Source organism: Melozone crissalis, unplaced genomic scaffold (genome assembly GCF_028551555.1).
Source record: "Melozone crissalis strain CALT ecotype California unplaced genomic scaffold, PUWL_Pcris_2 ptg000046l_1, whole genome shotgun sequence".
NCBI lineage: Eukaryota > Metazoa > Chordata > Aves > Passeriformes > Passerellidae > Melozone > Melozone crissalis.
The window spans coordinates 15962455-15978787 of record NW_026535824.1 but is presented as its reverse complement, the minus strand read 5'-3'; the positions used below and the strand labels follow the sequence as shown (position 1 = coordinate 15978787).

At 39.9% G+C, this 16333-nt stretch overlaps 1 protein-coding gene across 1 annotated transcript; it reads right to left on the bottom strand.

Moving 5' to 3' along the window:
• Window positions 1-540: 540 nt before the first annotated feature.
• Window positions 541-4879, bottom strand: LOC128943428 (zinc finger protein 544-like). The gene is made up of 3 exons (XM_054286377.1): window positions 4770-4879; window positions 1055-1133; window positions 541-870 (listed from the first exon to the last, which is right to left on the bottom strand). The coding sequence occupies exons 2-3, from the start codon at window positions 1074-1076 to the stop codon at window positions 551-553; spliced, it is 342 nt and encodes a 113-aa protein (XP_054142352.1). The 5' UTR covers window positions 1077-1133; window positions 4770-4879; the 3' UTR covers window positions 541-550.
• Between the last annotated feature and the right edge of the window lie 11454 nt (window positions 4880-16333).

Genomic DNA, 16333 nt, shown 5'->3' with positions numbered 1-16333 from the left:
GCGTGGTGTAGGCGGAGCGTGGGCGGAAACATCTCTTTTGAGGATCATTTCGGTGGTCGTTCCGGTTGCCTTCATCATGGACAGGGGTCACCTGATGAGTCTTCCTCCTTAAACTTTTGAACTCCTATCCAAATATGGCCAATTCCCGGTGTATTTGGCTTGGTCCCATGGCTTGGCAAGGTTATTAGGGTTAGTTGGCTCTGAACACGCTTAGCCCATCAGTTCCCCTATCCCTATCTCTCTTTCCTGTCACGGTGTTCCATGCCTTAGCCGATTTATTGCCCTATATGTTTCCTAAGTGCTAAGCTTTCTTCAAATGTTTCACATGCCATGTTTTAACTCATTATTTCTTGAAGGCTACCCGTTTAGGGGCTTCAATCCTCTGGTGGATGATCAGGTGGGAGCTGAACCTGAAGCTCTTCCCACATTCCCCACACTGATAGGGCCGTTCATTGGTGTGGATCCTCTGGTGGATGATCAGGTGGGAGCTGAACCTGAAGCTCTTCCCACATTCCCCACACTCATGGGGCCGTTCCCCGGTGTGCATCCTCTAGTGGATGATCAGGTGGTAGCTCGTGGGGAAACTCTTCCCACATTCCAAGCACTGGTGGGGCTTCTTGCCATCATCAAGCTGCTCATAGACCACCACCTCAGAGCTCTGGCCAGAGCTCCACCTGCCTTCCTGGCACAGGCTGGGTCCTTCCTCCTCAGAGCATCCTGGGCTGGGTTTGCAGCCCCTCCTCCTGTGGGATCTCCAGGGCTTTTCCTCCCCATTGCACTCCTGTGCCCTGTAGCCACTCAAAGTGGCCTCTGCCACGATGTTCTGCCATGGGGATTTGCCCTCCCTGGTCTCCATCCTCAGCTCCTGCTCTGGGGGAGGAAGGACAAGGAGAGGATGAGATTTGCATCTGTGCCACAGGGAAGGGGAAGGAGATCCCCCCAGTGCATCCCTGGCTGGACACCATCAGCAGCATCAGTCCTGCAGCCGGGGGCCATGTTGGGCAGGGAGATGGAGCAGGAGAGAGGGGGAAAGGGGAAGCAATGTCCTCCTCACCTGCCTGGGTGTCCTGGGGCATCTTCGGCTTCCTCGCAGCCTTCTTCTCTATCCAGATAAGGTTTGGGAATGGGAAATCCTGGTTTGCGGAAAAAACAAGATATGAGTGCATTGCCTTCGAAGGTCCCACTGATCAAGTCCATCTCTAGAATTCACCGGATGGCCAGAAATATCTTCAAAATCAAGGAGTCCAAAAACCTCTCCCAGGAGTTCCCTGTTTCCAGTGTCCTCACTTTGGGGTTATGGGGTCCCTATTCTCAGAGCTGCTGGGGGGCCCATGGGTCCTGGGAATTCCCCCTCTCCTGGGTCCTGCTTACACAGCCTGAGGGTCTTCTGTGGGTCCCAGGGATAATGGGCAAATTTATGATGCTCATATCCCCATTTGTCTGAAATAAGCTTTTCACCTTTAAGGCTGGTTCTGAGAACAAAGATGGAGGAAGAAGAAGCATGGAGTTTGTTTTCAGAACCTCTCTCACTCCTCCACATTCCGGCTCCTCTGTTGTCTGCGGACGGACAGACAGCGGGACAGAGCCCTCCTTTGCTTTTAGTTAGTTTTAGCTAGCAGAGGAAGAGAAGTTCCCTGGACTGTGGTTTTTGGTTTTCCTTTTCTTTGGACCTGTCTAAACCTGCTCTGTACTGAACACCCAGAAGAGCATCAGGTGCTCACACCTGTGCCCCACCGGGGCTGGGCCACGGCATTTCCAGCACCAGAGAGACTCATAAGAGACTCATAAGAGACTGATAAGTGACTGATAAGAGACTGAGCAAGCCAAGCTACAGCCCACAGAGGGACTTTGTGAGTTTGTCATCTCTTGGAGCAGCAAGCAGTTTTATTGTTTAATACTGTTAATTTTTGGGGTTGGTGAGTGCTTTGCCTGTTAAATAAACAGGTTTTTCCACTTCTCTCAAAGGAAATACTTTTCCAGAATCAGTTGGATGAGGGGCCGCTTGACTTTGGTCTTCTACAGGAAACACCTTTAGAGGTTTTTCTCCCAAAACTGCCCTAAACCAGGACATTGGCTTTGAAGGTCCCACTGGCCAAGTCCATCTCTAGAAGTCACCGGGTGTCTGGTGGCCAGAAATACCTCCAAAAACCAGGAATTCCAAAAACACTCTTCTAGGAGTTGCCCATTTCCAGTGTCCTGACTTTGAGGTTATGTGGGTCCCTCTTCTCAGAGCTCTGCTCTGGGGGGTCTTGGGCATTCCCCCCTCTCCCAGGTCCTGCTCAGGCATGCTGAGGGGGTTTTGGAGGTCTCAGAGCCCATCCTCCCCTGATTCTGTGGAAATTGTTTTTGTGATTCATGTCAATTGGCAATGGAATCAGCAAATCCTTCTATCCGCTGTGTCCAAAAGAGACACAAAGAAAAGTTTTGAAACTTTATGACCAAATAGCCAAATAAAGCATCAAAATCAAAGAAGTATAGTAGAGCAAAAGAGATGAGGTAGCAAGATAACTGATGCTTAGAATAAAATAGAGGAAGTTGGGGTAAAGCAAAGAGATATTGCAAAAAAGCAATTAAAATCTTATGTATAATAAGAAACTTGATGCACTTGACAAAATCATGTAGCAGACATCAGTCTAAGACCTCCCTCCAGACAACCACAACAAGGATAGAAATCAATGACCACCTGGAAAGATTATGAAATTGGTGCTCCCAGCTTTTTGATATTTGCTAATTTGGACTAACCAAGCACATTGGAAAATGCTTTGTATACTTAAAAACAGTATATATACTTTACCAAACTGTGTGTGCTGTGAGTGGAGCAGTGACTCTCCGGCCACCCAGCGCTGCTTGCTTGCATTAAAATAAAAGGTATAGAAGTAAAATTTGGATTGGCTATTGAAATTTTATATCAGGTGTTCCAGGGTCCCCTTTCTCCAGCATCCCTCCACTCCAGCCACTCAGCGCTTCCCCTGCTCCCCTTTGCACTCCTAAGAGATCCAAAAATATCCCCTCATCAAATGAATTAAAAACACCTCTCTCAGCGACACTGAAACATATTTGGGACTCGACTCCTGTGAAAAACGCCAATCACTTCTTTTTAAAATTTTAAAAGTTTAATAGTAATAAAATGATTATAAAAATAGTAATACAACTTGAGTAATAATAATTTGGACAATTTGAATTAGGACAATACGATACAACAAGCAGAAAGAGTTATGGACATCCGGGTACCTTTTTCTGGGCAGCACAAGCCCAGAAAAGGACTCCCGCTAACAAAGGATTAACCCTTAAAAACAATAGCACGTTGCATATTCATACACCTCATACATGATGCATAAATTCCATTCAAACACAGGATTCTGTCTGGTCACCATCAACTTCTTCCTTCCAATCCTAACAGCCCCTTCGAGGCAGGATTCTGGCTGGTCAGTGTCAGCTTCTTCCTTCTAATCCTAACAGTGCCTTAGAGGCAGGGAGAAGTCCATTTCTTCTGGTAAGAGAGCAATAAATTCTTTTCTCTGAAAGATTTAGGTGTCCTGTGGCTGCTATCTGGTGCGAGTGCCTCATTCCTTTCTTTAAAAAAAACCCACTAACATAGTTCTTATTTTAACTACAAGAGTTACCTTTTAATTACAAGACTACATTTGTTATTAAAATGTTAATACAGCACTATTAATCAATACATCAAAATACATATGGTAAACGTGTAAAATGCATGCATTTTATGATTGGCTTTTCGCAAATATTCAAATGAATATTATATGTGTTGTGTTAGAAAGTAATGCTGTATTAATTCTCTTAAGTACCATGTTAAATATAGTTTTAGGTTATAAAAATTGTTAAAATAGAAACAATGCTATGTCGGATACTTTTTTAAAGAAAGGGCTTGCAGCAGGATAGCAGCCACAGGACACCTAAATTTTTCAGAGAAAGAGAATTTATTGCTTTCTTATCAGAAGAAACGAACTTCTTCCTGCCTCGAAGGGGCTGTTAGGATTAGAAGGAAGAAGTTGACCATGACCAGACAGAATCCTGTGTTTGAAAGGAATTTATGCATCATCTATGAGGTGTATGAATATGCAATGGCCTATTGTTTTTAAGGGTTAATCCTCTGTTAGCGGGGTCCTTTTTTGGGCTCGTGCTGCCCAGAAAAAGGTACCCGGACATCCGTAACTCTTTGTATTTCTTGTCTCATATTGTCCTAATTGAAATTGTCCAAATTATTATTACTCTAAATGTCTTACTATTTTAAGAACCATTTTGTTACTTATAAACTTTTAAAATTTTAAAAACAAGTGATTGGCGTTTTTCACACACCATAAGCACACGCACCTTTGGTTAAAACAATCCTTGTTTATTTCTAATACAATACCTGCTTGTAAGCCTTAAAACACAATGCAGAGCTCCATTCTTAAGCTTTAACCTTCCTAATATCTTGCTAGATAAACTTTCTGCAGCTTAGAGAGCTATTCAGACAAGCATTAATACACAGGCCAATGTTCTATTTGCCTTTGCTTTTTCTACAGTTTAAATAATTTTTCTGCTGACCAATCTCATGGCTGCTGCTTTAGCTCCAATCACAGTTCTGCTGTCTCTTGCAGCTTTCCCAAACCCCTCTGATTTTATGGATTCCCACAGTAAATATCTGCATAGAGCCATATAATATACACTTTTCACAACTCCGGAATCGGCAAGGTCCAAACCCCAGCAAAATCCCCCTCTCCCCCCCAAAAACCCTCCCGGAGCTGCCGCTTCCCCTCGGCGCTCACCTGCGGGACGCGGGGCAATGCGATGCTGCCGGGCCCAGCCGAGCTGCGGGCTCGCCGTGGAACCCCGCAATGCTCCTTCCCCGGCTGCTGCTCCTCCTCGGGCTGCTCCCTCCGTGCTGCTCCTGTTCCTGCTCCTCCCCTTCCCCTCTCCCTCCCCTTCCTCCCGCTCCAAGGCCGGATCCCCCTTTCGCACCCCCTCTGCCCCACGGCCGCAGCAGCGCCGGCTCTGGGGTGTTGGGGGAGATGAAACAGGAAAGCCTTACAAATATGATTGTCTGGCAAAAGATTTTGAGAATATGGAAACTATAAGCGAGATTGAAATGAAAGCAAGCTTTGAGATCCCTTAGTTACTGAACAACGGGAAAACAACGGTGTGGCCACTGAAAGTAATCCCCTTTTGATGGAACAATTCCTTCTGCTTGCAGGCAGGTCCCAGGGTCAGAGCAGCCCCTACTGTAGGGGTCCAAAGAGGAGTTTTTAGGGTTTAAAATGTAGCACAGGATGGTAATGTAGTGATTCTTATAGGCGGTATGGAAATGCTATAGGATTTGTATATTGTACTAGATTGTTTAAGTGAGAATCAGAATATTCAACACAGAAGAAGATTTATTGTATTGTAACGGGAACTTCGCTCTCTTAGCTCTTACCTCTCTTACTCTTGCTCTTACCTCTTGTCTCAGCTCTTGCCTTTGATGCTCTTACCCCTTTTACTCTCTTATGCTTTTACTCTCTTACCCTGTCATCCTCTCTACCCCTCTCTTCTCTTGGGCCTGCTCTGAGCTGTGGCTGCAGCTCCAAGCAGGGCCCTGCACCCAGGCCCTTTGCAATAAACCCCAAATCCCAGCAGGACCCCTGCACCCAGGCCCTTTGCAATAAACCCCAAATCCCAGCAGGACCCCTGCACCCGGGCCCTTTGCAATAAACCCCAAATCCCAGCAGGGCCCCTGCACCCAGGCCCTCTGCAATAAACCCCAAATCCCAGCAGGGCCCTGCACCCAGGCCCTTTGCACTAAACCCCAAGTTCCACGACCTGGCTGCAGTGATCTCTCATCTCCGTCCGTCCTGACCGTGCCACCCCCATCAATCCTACACTGGGGCAGGGGGAGAAACCCTCAGAGCCCCCAGTGATGGGCAGGGGGCTCAGGGCTCGGGGATTAAGATGTACTTGTAGTTTTCTTGTTATGTCTAGGCTCTGAAGCAGGGTTTGTCATTGTTGTGAAACCAAGATTTGTCAGGACCCAGGACATCCCTCTGGCTGTCTGGAGCAGCCAAGACCCGTGCCAGGGGGCTCAGAGACCCTGTCACAGAGCCCAAAATGCCCCTGTGGTTTTGATTATGACCCATGGAGCAAATTACCAATCTGGTATGAAGATCAGCAAGCCACAACATTTTAGGTAGCATATTAGTGAAGTTATTATGGGATGGAAAAGTAGATTTTAGGGTTTTTGGTATGGGGGTTCAGGAGGCAAGATGGAGGGAACTAGGTGTGTCCAGCTTTCTCCTTCTTCTTCTTGGCCTCCATCTTCTGCTGTGATGTTGGCACTTACAGATTGGTTTAGAGTAGAAGCTCACTGTCTAATGTAGGTGATAGGTAAGTAATTGTAAACATTGTATATGTAGTTTTTAGTATAAAGACATAACACCGCCCCGGGGGCAGACAGAGTGCCTCAGGCTGTCCTGCTGGAGGGACCTCGGCAAAGCAGGAGAATATATTTTATAGATAAGATAAAATAAACATCCTTGAGACTGAGAAATGAAGAGCCCTGACTCCTTCTTCAAGCACCAGGCTGGGAAAAGAGACTTTGGAACTTTTCTCAGGGTCACTCTGACCAGCCAGAGATCCTGACAAAGATTAATCAAGGATTAATACTGAAATAGATGTTCTAATCTATCCTTGCACTTCTGCTGGTCCCTAGGAAGGCTGGTTGGTGATTTCTGTCTGTGTTCAAATATTTAAAGCAACAATAAATAGTCCCATACTTGATATTTCAGGTGAACAATTTAATGGCATCCTAACATTGTTTACACAATCTTATAACATGCATATTTTACTCCTTGTGAAGCTGAAATTTTTTAAATACAAAAAATTCTACTGAAATTTTAGAAATTTTGAAACCATTTTAACATACAGAAAACAAAACAGTCTAAAAAGACCGGTCTAACAGCCATTAAAATGCAGGAAAAAGCAAGAGGACTTCAGGTAAAAGAACATTCATTTAACAGCTTCCACTAAGTATTTATGTGTTAAGAAAAACAGAGCAAATTTAAAAGAACAGAAGTTCTTTAAAACCAGAATTTCTAATGCCAGAAATAGCTTTGAAACAACTTTCTATGTAGTTCTATTTATTTCAAAATTTAATATTTGGCCAATTTTTGTTACAACATTTTGAAGTATTAAACACACTGAGTATGACAGAAAAATGCAACAAAGCACTAACTCTGAGAGAAAAACAACCCTGCAAGCAATGCCAGGGCACTGGGTATTTCTGCATTTTAAGCAAAGAGCTTTACAGCAACTTTAGTTTTCCTTTTCCTGTCCATTTTGGAGAGCGTAGCCCAGCCCGCCTGGCGCATTCTCCTCATGGTTTTGAGTTTCAGAGCAGAGCCTGGAGATTTCACACTGCATGGAGCTGGGCTCTAGGAAGGAAAATAAAGCCATCCTTTAGTTTCTGTAAGCAATCTGATTAACTGCTTGGTTTAATCTTAGGAAAGGCTAACATACCTTTTTTGGTGCTGTGGAGTGTAATTGTGAAGCATGTGGATAATCCTTGTACAAATTTTTAAACGTTTCTTCTTCCGAGACTATGCTCTAATAAATGAAAAGTTAAAAGTTAAATTAAAAGTTACTTAGTCACACTATATTAAAAATACTTTTTCTTTCCCCCTAAGGATATTAAACTCTGAAAAAGAAAAATTAAGATGTCATTATGAGGCAGTTCAATCAAACATTATAACAGTTCAATAAAAAGAATGTTAATTATGTACATGCAATGACAATTCCAGAAAGAACCAATAAATTAAAAATATACAGATAAATATTGGCTTGAATGTGGAAGCCCAAACTCTTTATTTCCATTCTCAGCCCCAGCAGTGAGCACAAAGAGCTGCTCAGCACATGATTTGTTCTCTGGCTCTTACCAGGAGGTCAGTGTGCTCAGAGCTGTCTGACTGAGTGTCCAGCTGCACAAGCACTTTCTGCTTTTTCCTGCTGCTCTGCCCTGCAGGCAGGTTTGTGCTTCTTCCACTCTGCATTTTATCCACTGGAGGAGTCTTTATAACATATGTCTGGGAAAGAAAATGTTTCTAGTTTTAGATTATATTTTATGGGCTAAGTGTGGAATCTAAAGCCAAACACAGGACCCAGTTTACAGTCTGAGTGCCCAAGAATTCACCTGACAGAAATGGTGGAACTCAGATCTTTCCATCCAAACATGGAGCAAAGACCCAAACAAAGTGGGTAGGGGTGGAAATATAATATTTTATATTATTTTTGTTGCCAAATGAGGAGAATGAAGGGGAAGCTATGGAAGAGCTGAGTTTCATGGTACATTGTATTTAAGTTCTCCATGCTTATCTGCAGAAATTCAGGCTATTCTGAACTGTAGCCACTGCATTGGACTCTATCAAACATCAAAGAAAATGGGAACAAACAAAACTGCAGGAAAAGGCTTTCAGAGAAAGATTGATAGCTACATCAAGATTGGTGTTATTTAAAATAGTCTTTTCACTAGAAGTTAAACTGAGAAGCATTGAATGGTCCAGTGCAGTCCTTTTTTTGACAGATAACATCAAAATGGTGCTGGATTCCATTGTTCCAATATGAAAACCACAAGTGAACTCCTGGCAGGGAAGAAGGGTGAGTTCTGCAGTCAGGACTACTTTGATACTTGGACCATTCTTACAGCTGTATCAGCTTTTTTCTCTTCCATAGAGGAAAAGTGCCTTTACAAATGGACACTTTTAAGACTAAGTGAAACAATTCTAGAGACAGAAAAAAATCAACAACTGAGCAAGAAAAATTACACACTGGGAGCCCTTCCAGAAACTGCTGGCTAATATCTCCATGGAATGGTGTGACCCTTTAAAATCCCTTCTTATCCCAGGGGGGAAAAAAATCATCTACAGAGAAGTAAGAAATACAGGCAGAAAAATGCAACAAGAAAAATTCACGGTTAGGAGTTATAAAATATCAGTGTTGGACTGCCCAAGGAGCTTCCTGTACTGAAGGAGGCATTTTTAATTATTATTTTTATTTTTTTAATGTTAGGAATATAATTTGGAGACCTTCTATTTTTTACATGAATAGATTCACTGTATAGATCTAAACAAGGTTTAGGAATCCCAGGAACATAAATTTTTACTTTCTATAATTTAAAATTTTAAGTCAAAAGCATTCCAATGTCTTTTGCTGAATGCAAATAAATTCTCATGGCACTTCAATTGATTCTACACATATAACACTACCAAATTCTAAAAGCAATTAAAAAGTTAAAGTTACCTTGTGCTTCTTTTCACTTTCAGGAATCTTACTGCCAGAGTGCTCTTTGACAAGATTCTCCTACAAAAGAGTTTTGTGACAGCAAGGAAATATTGATTTGAATTCAGTTGTTAAAAATCTTCTTGGTGTGATTACAGAGCACAGTCTATAATCACAGACTGTACAAAGTTCACACAAAAATATGACCAGATTTAGCACAACCTCAGCATTTAAAAGTCACTGAAAAATCCTACAGTTTAGGGAACTTTTTTGCTTAACTAGTTAAAATTAACTAAAATAAAGAAGAGTTTTGTTTTGTTGTTTGTTTATTTATATATAATCTATAATCACAGACTGTTACAAAGTTCACACAAATCTATGACCAGATTTAGCACAACCCCAGCATTCCAAAGTCACTGTTTTTCTGTTCAGTTTCATTTCTTACCCAACTCCTCCCACAGCAAAAGCCCAGGCCACACCTCTCACCCCCACTGCTCAGTGAATAAAAAACTCCACCTTTTCTTCCATTTCTGCTCTCAGTTGTTCCTTAAGGGAGGACAGTTCCCTTTTCAAACATGACAGCTCATCTTCCTACCAACCATTAAATAAAGAACAGGGTTAACTATGCACAGCCCAGAAAAAGGAAAACAGTCCCAAGTGAGACAGTAATTAACAGGGACACTCATTAGATACACAAGATAATTCTATTTGCTTTTCAGCCCTATACTTGAAGCTTTGCTTTAGCTTGTTTAAAAAAGACTGAAGCACTGTAAGAAACAGGTACTTGATCAGAAGTGTTCAAGGTAATACCTTAAAACCCTTGGGAGAAGAGGGGTGAGGGGGCACAATCTAAATATTTAAAACAAAAGTTTCCTATTCAAAGTGGGGAGTCAGACGATGACACACTATCTGGAAGAGCAGACACAAGCACTCTGCTACTCCAATTTATTTTTAGAAACATTTTGAGTTTTTAGCGCCCAGAATAAGATCTGTTGCAGCAGGTTGGGTGGGACTGCTACTGGTAAAAATTCAAACCACACTGGAAAAGTTCCCAGAGAACTGTCTCTGGTGGGAAAGACCCCAGAGCACAGCAGGAAAAGGAATTCTCTAAGCAAACTGAAAAAAGATTTTGAGAAGTCACAAACTGACTGAAGATCACATCTTTTGTCTCTCTGTGCTGTGGGTGGGCAAGAGGGAGGGATTGGGAAAAAAGGTGTTTTAAAGGTTTATTTTAATTCTCATTACTCACTTTTAATTCTATTAGTAATAATTTTTTGATACCATTTAAGTTTGAATCTGCTTTACCCTCAAAGTGTTTTTCTCCTAATCTTTATCTCAACTTGAATTTTTCTTTCCCCTCCTCTGCTCAACTACAGCAGAGAAAAATGAGTGAATGTTTTTTTTGTGTGTGCCTGCACTTAGCCAGTATAAAACCCCTACACAAGGACATCAGCCCCTTCACTGAATTACTGACCATTGGAAAGTGCTCCTTACCAGGGCTCATTCTGATGAGAACTGCTTTTGCCGTTTTATTTTATATACTTTAAACTCTGCATCTTTTTCTTCAACCATTTTATCATATTCATTCTGTGGTAAAAAAACCAAACCAACAACAAACTCAAAACATGTAACTAAATGTTACAATTATAGAGTTATCCAGTCTTAAAACATCATTTTTCAAACCAGGCTCTTAAGATTCATAAAGAAAAGGTTCATTGATGCTTCTGCAGAAACTGTAAAACAGGAAATGCTCAATTCAAGTATTATTTTGTGGACTGGCAGAGAGTGCTTTATTTCTGTGCAGCAATATGTGCTCAGCACTAAGAGCCAGCTGGGCAATCTTTATTAATGTATCTGCTAAAGATATTGCAAAATAGAGGAATAGAAAGGTAAACTAAAATGTGTCAGGCTAAACTGCTGACAGTCACTAAGTAATCTCAGAGAAAGAACCAAACTGATACTGAAAAATATTCACATGGTATCAAAGGAAGCCTGAATTGAAAAAAATCTAAAAATCCCAGAAGTTTAGATGAATGGAATTTATCTGCCCATAGGAATGTGTTCATAATCTTCAAATGAATGTGATTTTAGATGATGCAAAGTCCAGCATGTGTTCAGCTTCCTTTTCCCGGACTCAGGCCTGTTTCTGCTTTTGAAAGGTCATTAACGTGGTGTCACAAGTTATAAACATGGTATTGACATGGTATCACACATTGCAAACCACAGCAAGCAGGAAAATCTCTGACCTTGTGCTTTTCCATCAGTGCCATCATCTCAGTTATCTTGTGCTGACATCTGGCATTAGTTTCTCTCTGTATCATTGCAGTTTCATCACAAAGCAACCTCATATTTTCTACCTGTCAGTAATGAATTGCATTTCATTCATCAACATAACAATACATTTCTTTTAAATCTTAATTTCTTCTTCCCCCTGTGGGTGCAAAGTTTGCAGTCCCACTTGGGCTTTATTTGCTTTTAAGATCCCTTTCAAATCCCTCATCTTTTCTGCAGATTGTTAAAATGGGCAAGATCAAAGGTACAGCCATGGCAGGCAAGCTCACTGCAAACCAAAATGCCATTTCAAGCACTCTGTCCTAACATTTCTTAGCATTGCCATAAAAAAAGTGTGGGCAGAAAAATTCTAATGTGGGAGAAGTTATAATCTAATTTAACTGTGCTGACTTTATACCAAAGGTGGAATTTCTTTGAACTACATCTTGAAAGAAAGAAGTTTTAATGGAGTTCTTATTTTCAAAGACACATTCAAATACTTCAACTTCAGCACCTAATGTACTAAAGCTTTGCTCACAAGGATTCACAACAAGTTCCATTTATGTTGATAAGACTGAAATATAAGCAAGGATCCTGCCAATAAAGCTTCATAAAAACATTTTAAATTTAAAAAAATAAATTGCATAAAAATTAACACCTCTCACCTCTTCACAAAGTTTATTTTCATTTACTTTTCTTGTTTCTATGTCTTTTTGATAGATGTCAACTTCTTCCTTATGTTGCTTGTTCATATTTTCCATCTCTAACTGCAATTTATTCACCTTTGGAGAAAGCAGAATTGCTGCTGTTATTTGTTTAGGAATTACTATGTTAATGATTTTTTCTTACCTCTTATTTTTGAGCACAAACACTGTTACTTTTCAGGTATATGATTCAAGTGTTTCCTATATAAAGTTCAGCTTTTGTTTTTAATAAAGAGTTGAACTTTTGCCTGAAGTGAGTTAGAAAATACTCAAAGGAACAATGGCAACAGCAGAGTGGGGAAGACTACCCTAAGCAGTCACCTTAAATGCTGTGAATGCCTTGGAAAAAAACCAAATACAGATGGAGATTTTATTCCCTCTCTTGTAAATCTGTATCAGATTTTCACAGGTTTTATGGTACATTTTCCTCTCAGCTGTGCATTTTGATTACAGTTTTTCCCTTTTAAGTTTATCATATGAATATCCTCAAAAAAGTCCACTTTTCTTCAAGTGCATTACCCAAAGCTGGACACAATATTCCCATCAGAGGGATTGCCACTGCAGAACACATTTAAAGAACAGCCTAAAAAGAGTAATATGTTTATATATATATATATATATATATTTCTTTTAAATGCTTTTCTGTTACAATGAGGTTGCTGAGCCCTGTTCAGTCCACTATCAACAAAAGAAAAAAAAGGAACAGATTGGAAACATCATTAATTGCAATGTGAATCCATCTCTTAAATGTCCAATAGTCAGTGCCCAATGATTACAAATGGAAGCATCTTCTAAAAACTATGAGCTCATTCCTGCAAAGTCTGTATTCCAGATCCAAAAACCAGTTCAGAATGTATTTAACAAGTATTATCATTATTTACACTGGAAGTTAAAAACACTCACCTCATCTTCTACATGATGTTATTTAAACCTACCTTCCCTTCATAAGTATTGCTTTTCTTGCTTTCTGCAGTCATTTTCTTTTTCCGCACCTTATTCTGTTGAAATAAAACAAAACAAACACTGTACCTTAATAAGTTCATAGAATTATGTCATGGTTTAACTGCATCAAGAAATTCCAGCTTTCATCAGGCAAATAACTCTCTGTTGTGCAGCTCAGGTTCCAGAATAATTCTTAAAACAAATGAACGTTCAGCTAATTTCTGTGATAATTACTGTTTCTTCATGACCTTAAGAAAGGCTCCTCCTGAGCAGCAGCAGGGAATAACAAATGGGGTGCAGAATGGGAATTAAAACTAAGATGCTGCTGGCAGAAGGTGTGAAGATGTCATGACCAAAAATACAAGTTATTTATTTTTACAGTGAAGTTACTACAGTTTGTGCCAGTGCAGAATTTTTTTATCCTAGTGGAACTGAGATACTCATACAAGTACATAAATAACTCTGTGCACTAAATGAAAAAGAGTAGAAGTTTATTAAAGATATTATTTTTGCAATTGTTTTTTTCAAATTAAGGCTCATTTAACAAATCAAGTGATCCCTAAGACGACTCCCTAATTTGCTCAGGGTTAGGATAAGAAAGGAGAATTTTTAAATTACATAGGTGTATCTAAAGACATCACAGCAGACACAAACCTGCTGAAAAGGCAACCCAAAGTATGATGTGTTTATGTATTTGTGAAATTAAAATCTCTACACACCTCTTGCTGCAACTCTTCAATGCATTTAGTTTTATTTTCCACCTGTCTCTTTAAATTATTCATCTGAAAGAAATATTTCAGACATGAATTAGTAAGTTCTACAAATGACTCCCTATGTGAGCAATTCCTGAAAATGTTCTCAAACCTGCACTTGCACCAGTCTGGTTTGTTCCAATGGGACTGAAACACCAGCTGACATGTTAGAGTAATCAGAGTTTTAGCCATAAAGTACCACAAGACGTTAATTTATAGCAGTGAACCAGTTCCTTAGTGGTTATAGAGTTAAGAAGGAAGAAGAAAAAAAAAACAAAACCAGGATCTTCACAATTTAAAAAATGCACTTGTATGAAGTTCCCTACATCCATGAAAAAATGAATTTTCCCAGTTATTTTCTAGAATCTTCAATGGCTTTTCCTTTCTTGAAATTTAATTTTCAATACTCTTAACCTGAAATTGCAATTGTAGATCTTTGACTTTTACAATGAAATTCTGAAATCCATTCTAAAGCTAAAAATCCCAGGTTGCTTTGAACCAATAGAAAGAAAGTAAAAATGCTTGAATATATTTAAGCTAAAACTCACACTACATATTATAAGCTAATCCAGAGCCCATCCATCACTGAGTGGGTATATGAAAAAACAGAAAAGCAGGTTCTCTGTTTGTCTGAAAACAAACAAATCTTTAAGATGTTTCACTCTTTTAGAGTGAACATCCCAGTGACTGTGCTTGTCTTTTGAAATACCAGGGCTCACATGTGGACACACCATGGCACAGCTGGCAGCAGCTGGGAAAGAAGAAACCTCTGGCAGAGATCACATCCCCCAGGCAGAGACTTGCAGAAAAAACCCCAACAAAGATTTTACATTGAATGCTGTCCTACAGGTTCTGTGAGATATTTTCATGACACATGACATACATTTTCTTCTCTTTCATCCAGTGTACTTTTCATCTCTTCACCTTTCTTTGCCATTTTCTCCTTCAAAGACTCCAGTTCATTTCTAAGTGCCAAATTAACAAGCATTAGTAAATATTTACTTAATGTCTTTAACTTATTTTCAGTACTTCTAACAAACCCATATTTTATTTTCTAAAAAGAGCTGCTAATGTTGATGGGAACTTCATAAGCTGCTCAATGAAAATGTTCTTAAAATGCAGCCACATGCCCAGTAAGTCAATATGTGAACTGTCCATACTTCTTTTAAGTAGGAAAAGATGTTCCAGGAACCCAAGGAAGATACATCCTGACCTGGACTATTGCAATGCAGCTGTGAAACATGGGAGCTGCCTGTCTATTGAACTGGGGATACAGAGAGTAACTCTGATCCAGTTTTGCCTTGTCACATTTAATCCATAACCTTCAGCTTCCATTTGAATTTCCTTCACACCTGAGATGTCTAATGCAAAACAAGACAGCTCCTACTATGGAATACAAAATGATGGCAAACATTGTTCCTGCAGCAATTGGTATTTCTAATCTGAGAAAATTTCTACTTGTCCAACAGAAATTCTGAATAGTTTCTGTTTAGCTATGTAATCTAGAAAAACATTATTCAAAAAATCCCAGAAAGCAGCATTTGAACACAACTATTTCAGTCTACTTCCTTTAACAATATAAGTTATTAATATTTGTTTTCGCTTGCCTTAGCTGGCTATTTGCCTCTTCTAGGATTTCAACTAACTGCTTTGTGTTTTCTTCTTTTTTCTTACTATCCTAAACAAAGACCCATGTGTCAGCAAAGAAATAAAATTCAAAGTGACTTCTTAAACAATTCAAAGACATCCAAAGCACACTGACCTGCCTTGTTCCGAAGTGTAAATACTCTTCCTTTCCAACTCACACACAAAAAATAGCTCAGGTACTCTACAGACCCAAATCATGTTGCAGCTCATCGTCTAATTTGTAAAACTGAGTAATTTGTCAAATTGAGTATTGTCCTTTGAAGGAAGCTGGAAGTTTACAACTTGCCTCTTGTTGTTCTTGCAGCTTCTGGAGTTCTGCAGCCACCGCATTTTCCTCTTGTGCTGTTTGTTCTTTCTCTAGTGAAAGCTTACTGAGATACACTGTTAGTTGTTCATTCTTTAACCTAATTTCAAACAAATGGCCAAGAGGAATAAGAAGATGCATTTTGAAATTTCCTTTTAAATTAAACATGCCCATTATCAAGTGTTATTCCATGCTGAAAGAAGTCCAGGCCTTTATCTACAAATATAAGCTTTGCAGCAGAGTCAGAGAGATGTAAAAAGGTGACAGAAGAAGGAAAGAGAATCAGAGTCAACTTTTATATAAATATAATGGTTAGTGAAGGTGATGTAGTTCAAAGCAAGATTAACAATGAATTCAAAAACTTTCTCTTCCTGTTAAATAAGTCAGAGAGACATGGAGCAACTACATATGCCATAGAATACATACAAATAGAGAAAGTGGAATTTAGAAATGTAAGTATATAATTA

Bases quoted from the DNA above. Each gene is read 5' to 3' on its own strand.
- LOC128943428 (XM_054286377.1), bottom strand. From the start codon at position 1,076: ATGCCCCAGGACACCCAGGCAG. The intron at 871-1,054 runs GTGAGGAGGACA...TTCCTCCCCCAG, and splicing joins GCCCCAGGACACCCAGGCAG to AGCAGGAGCTGAGGATGGAG.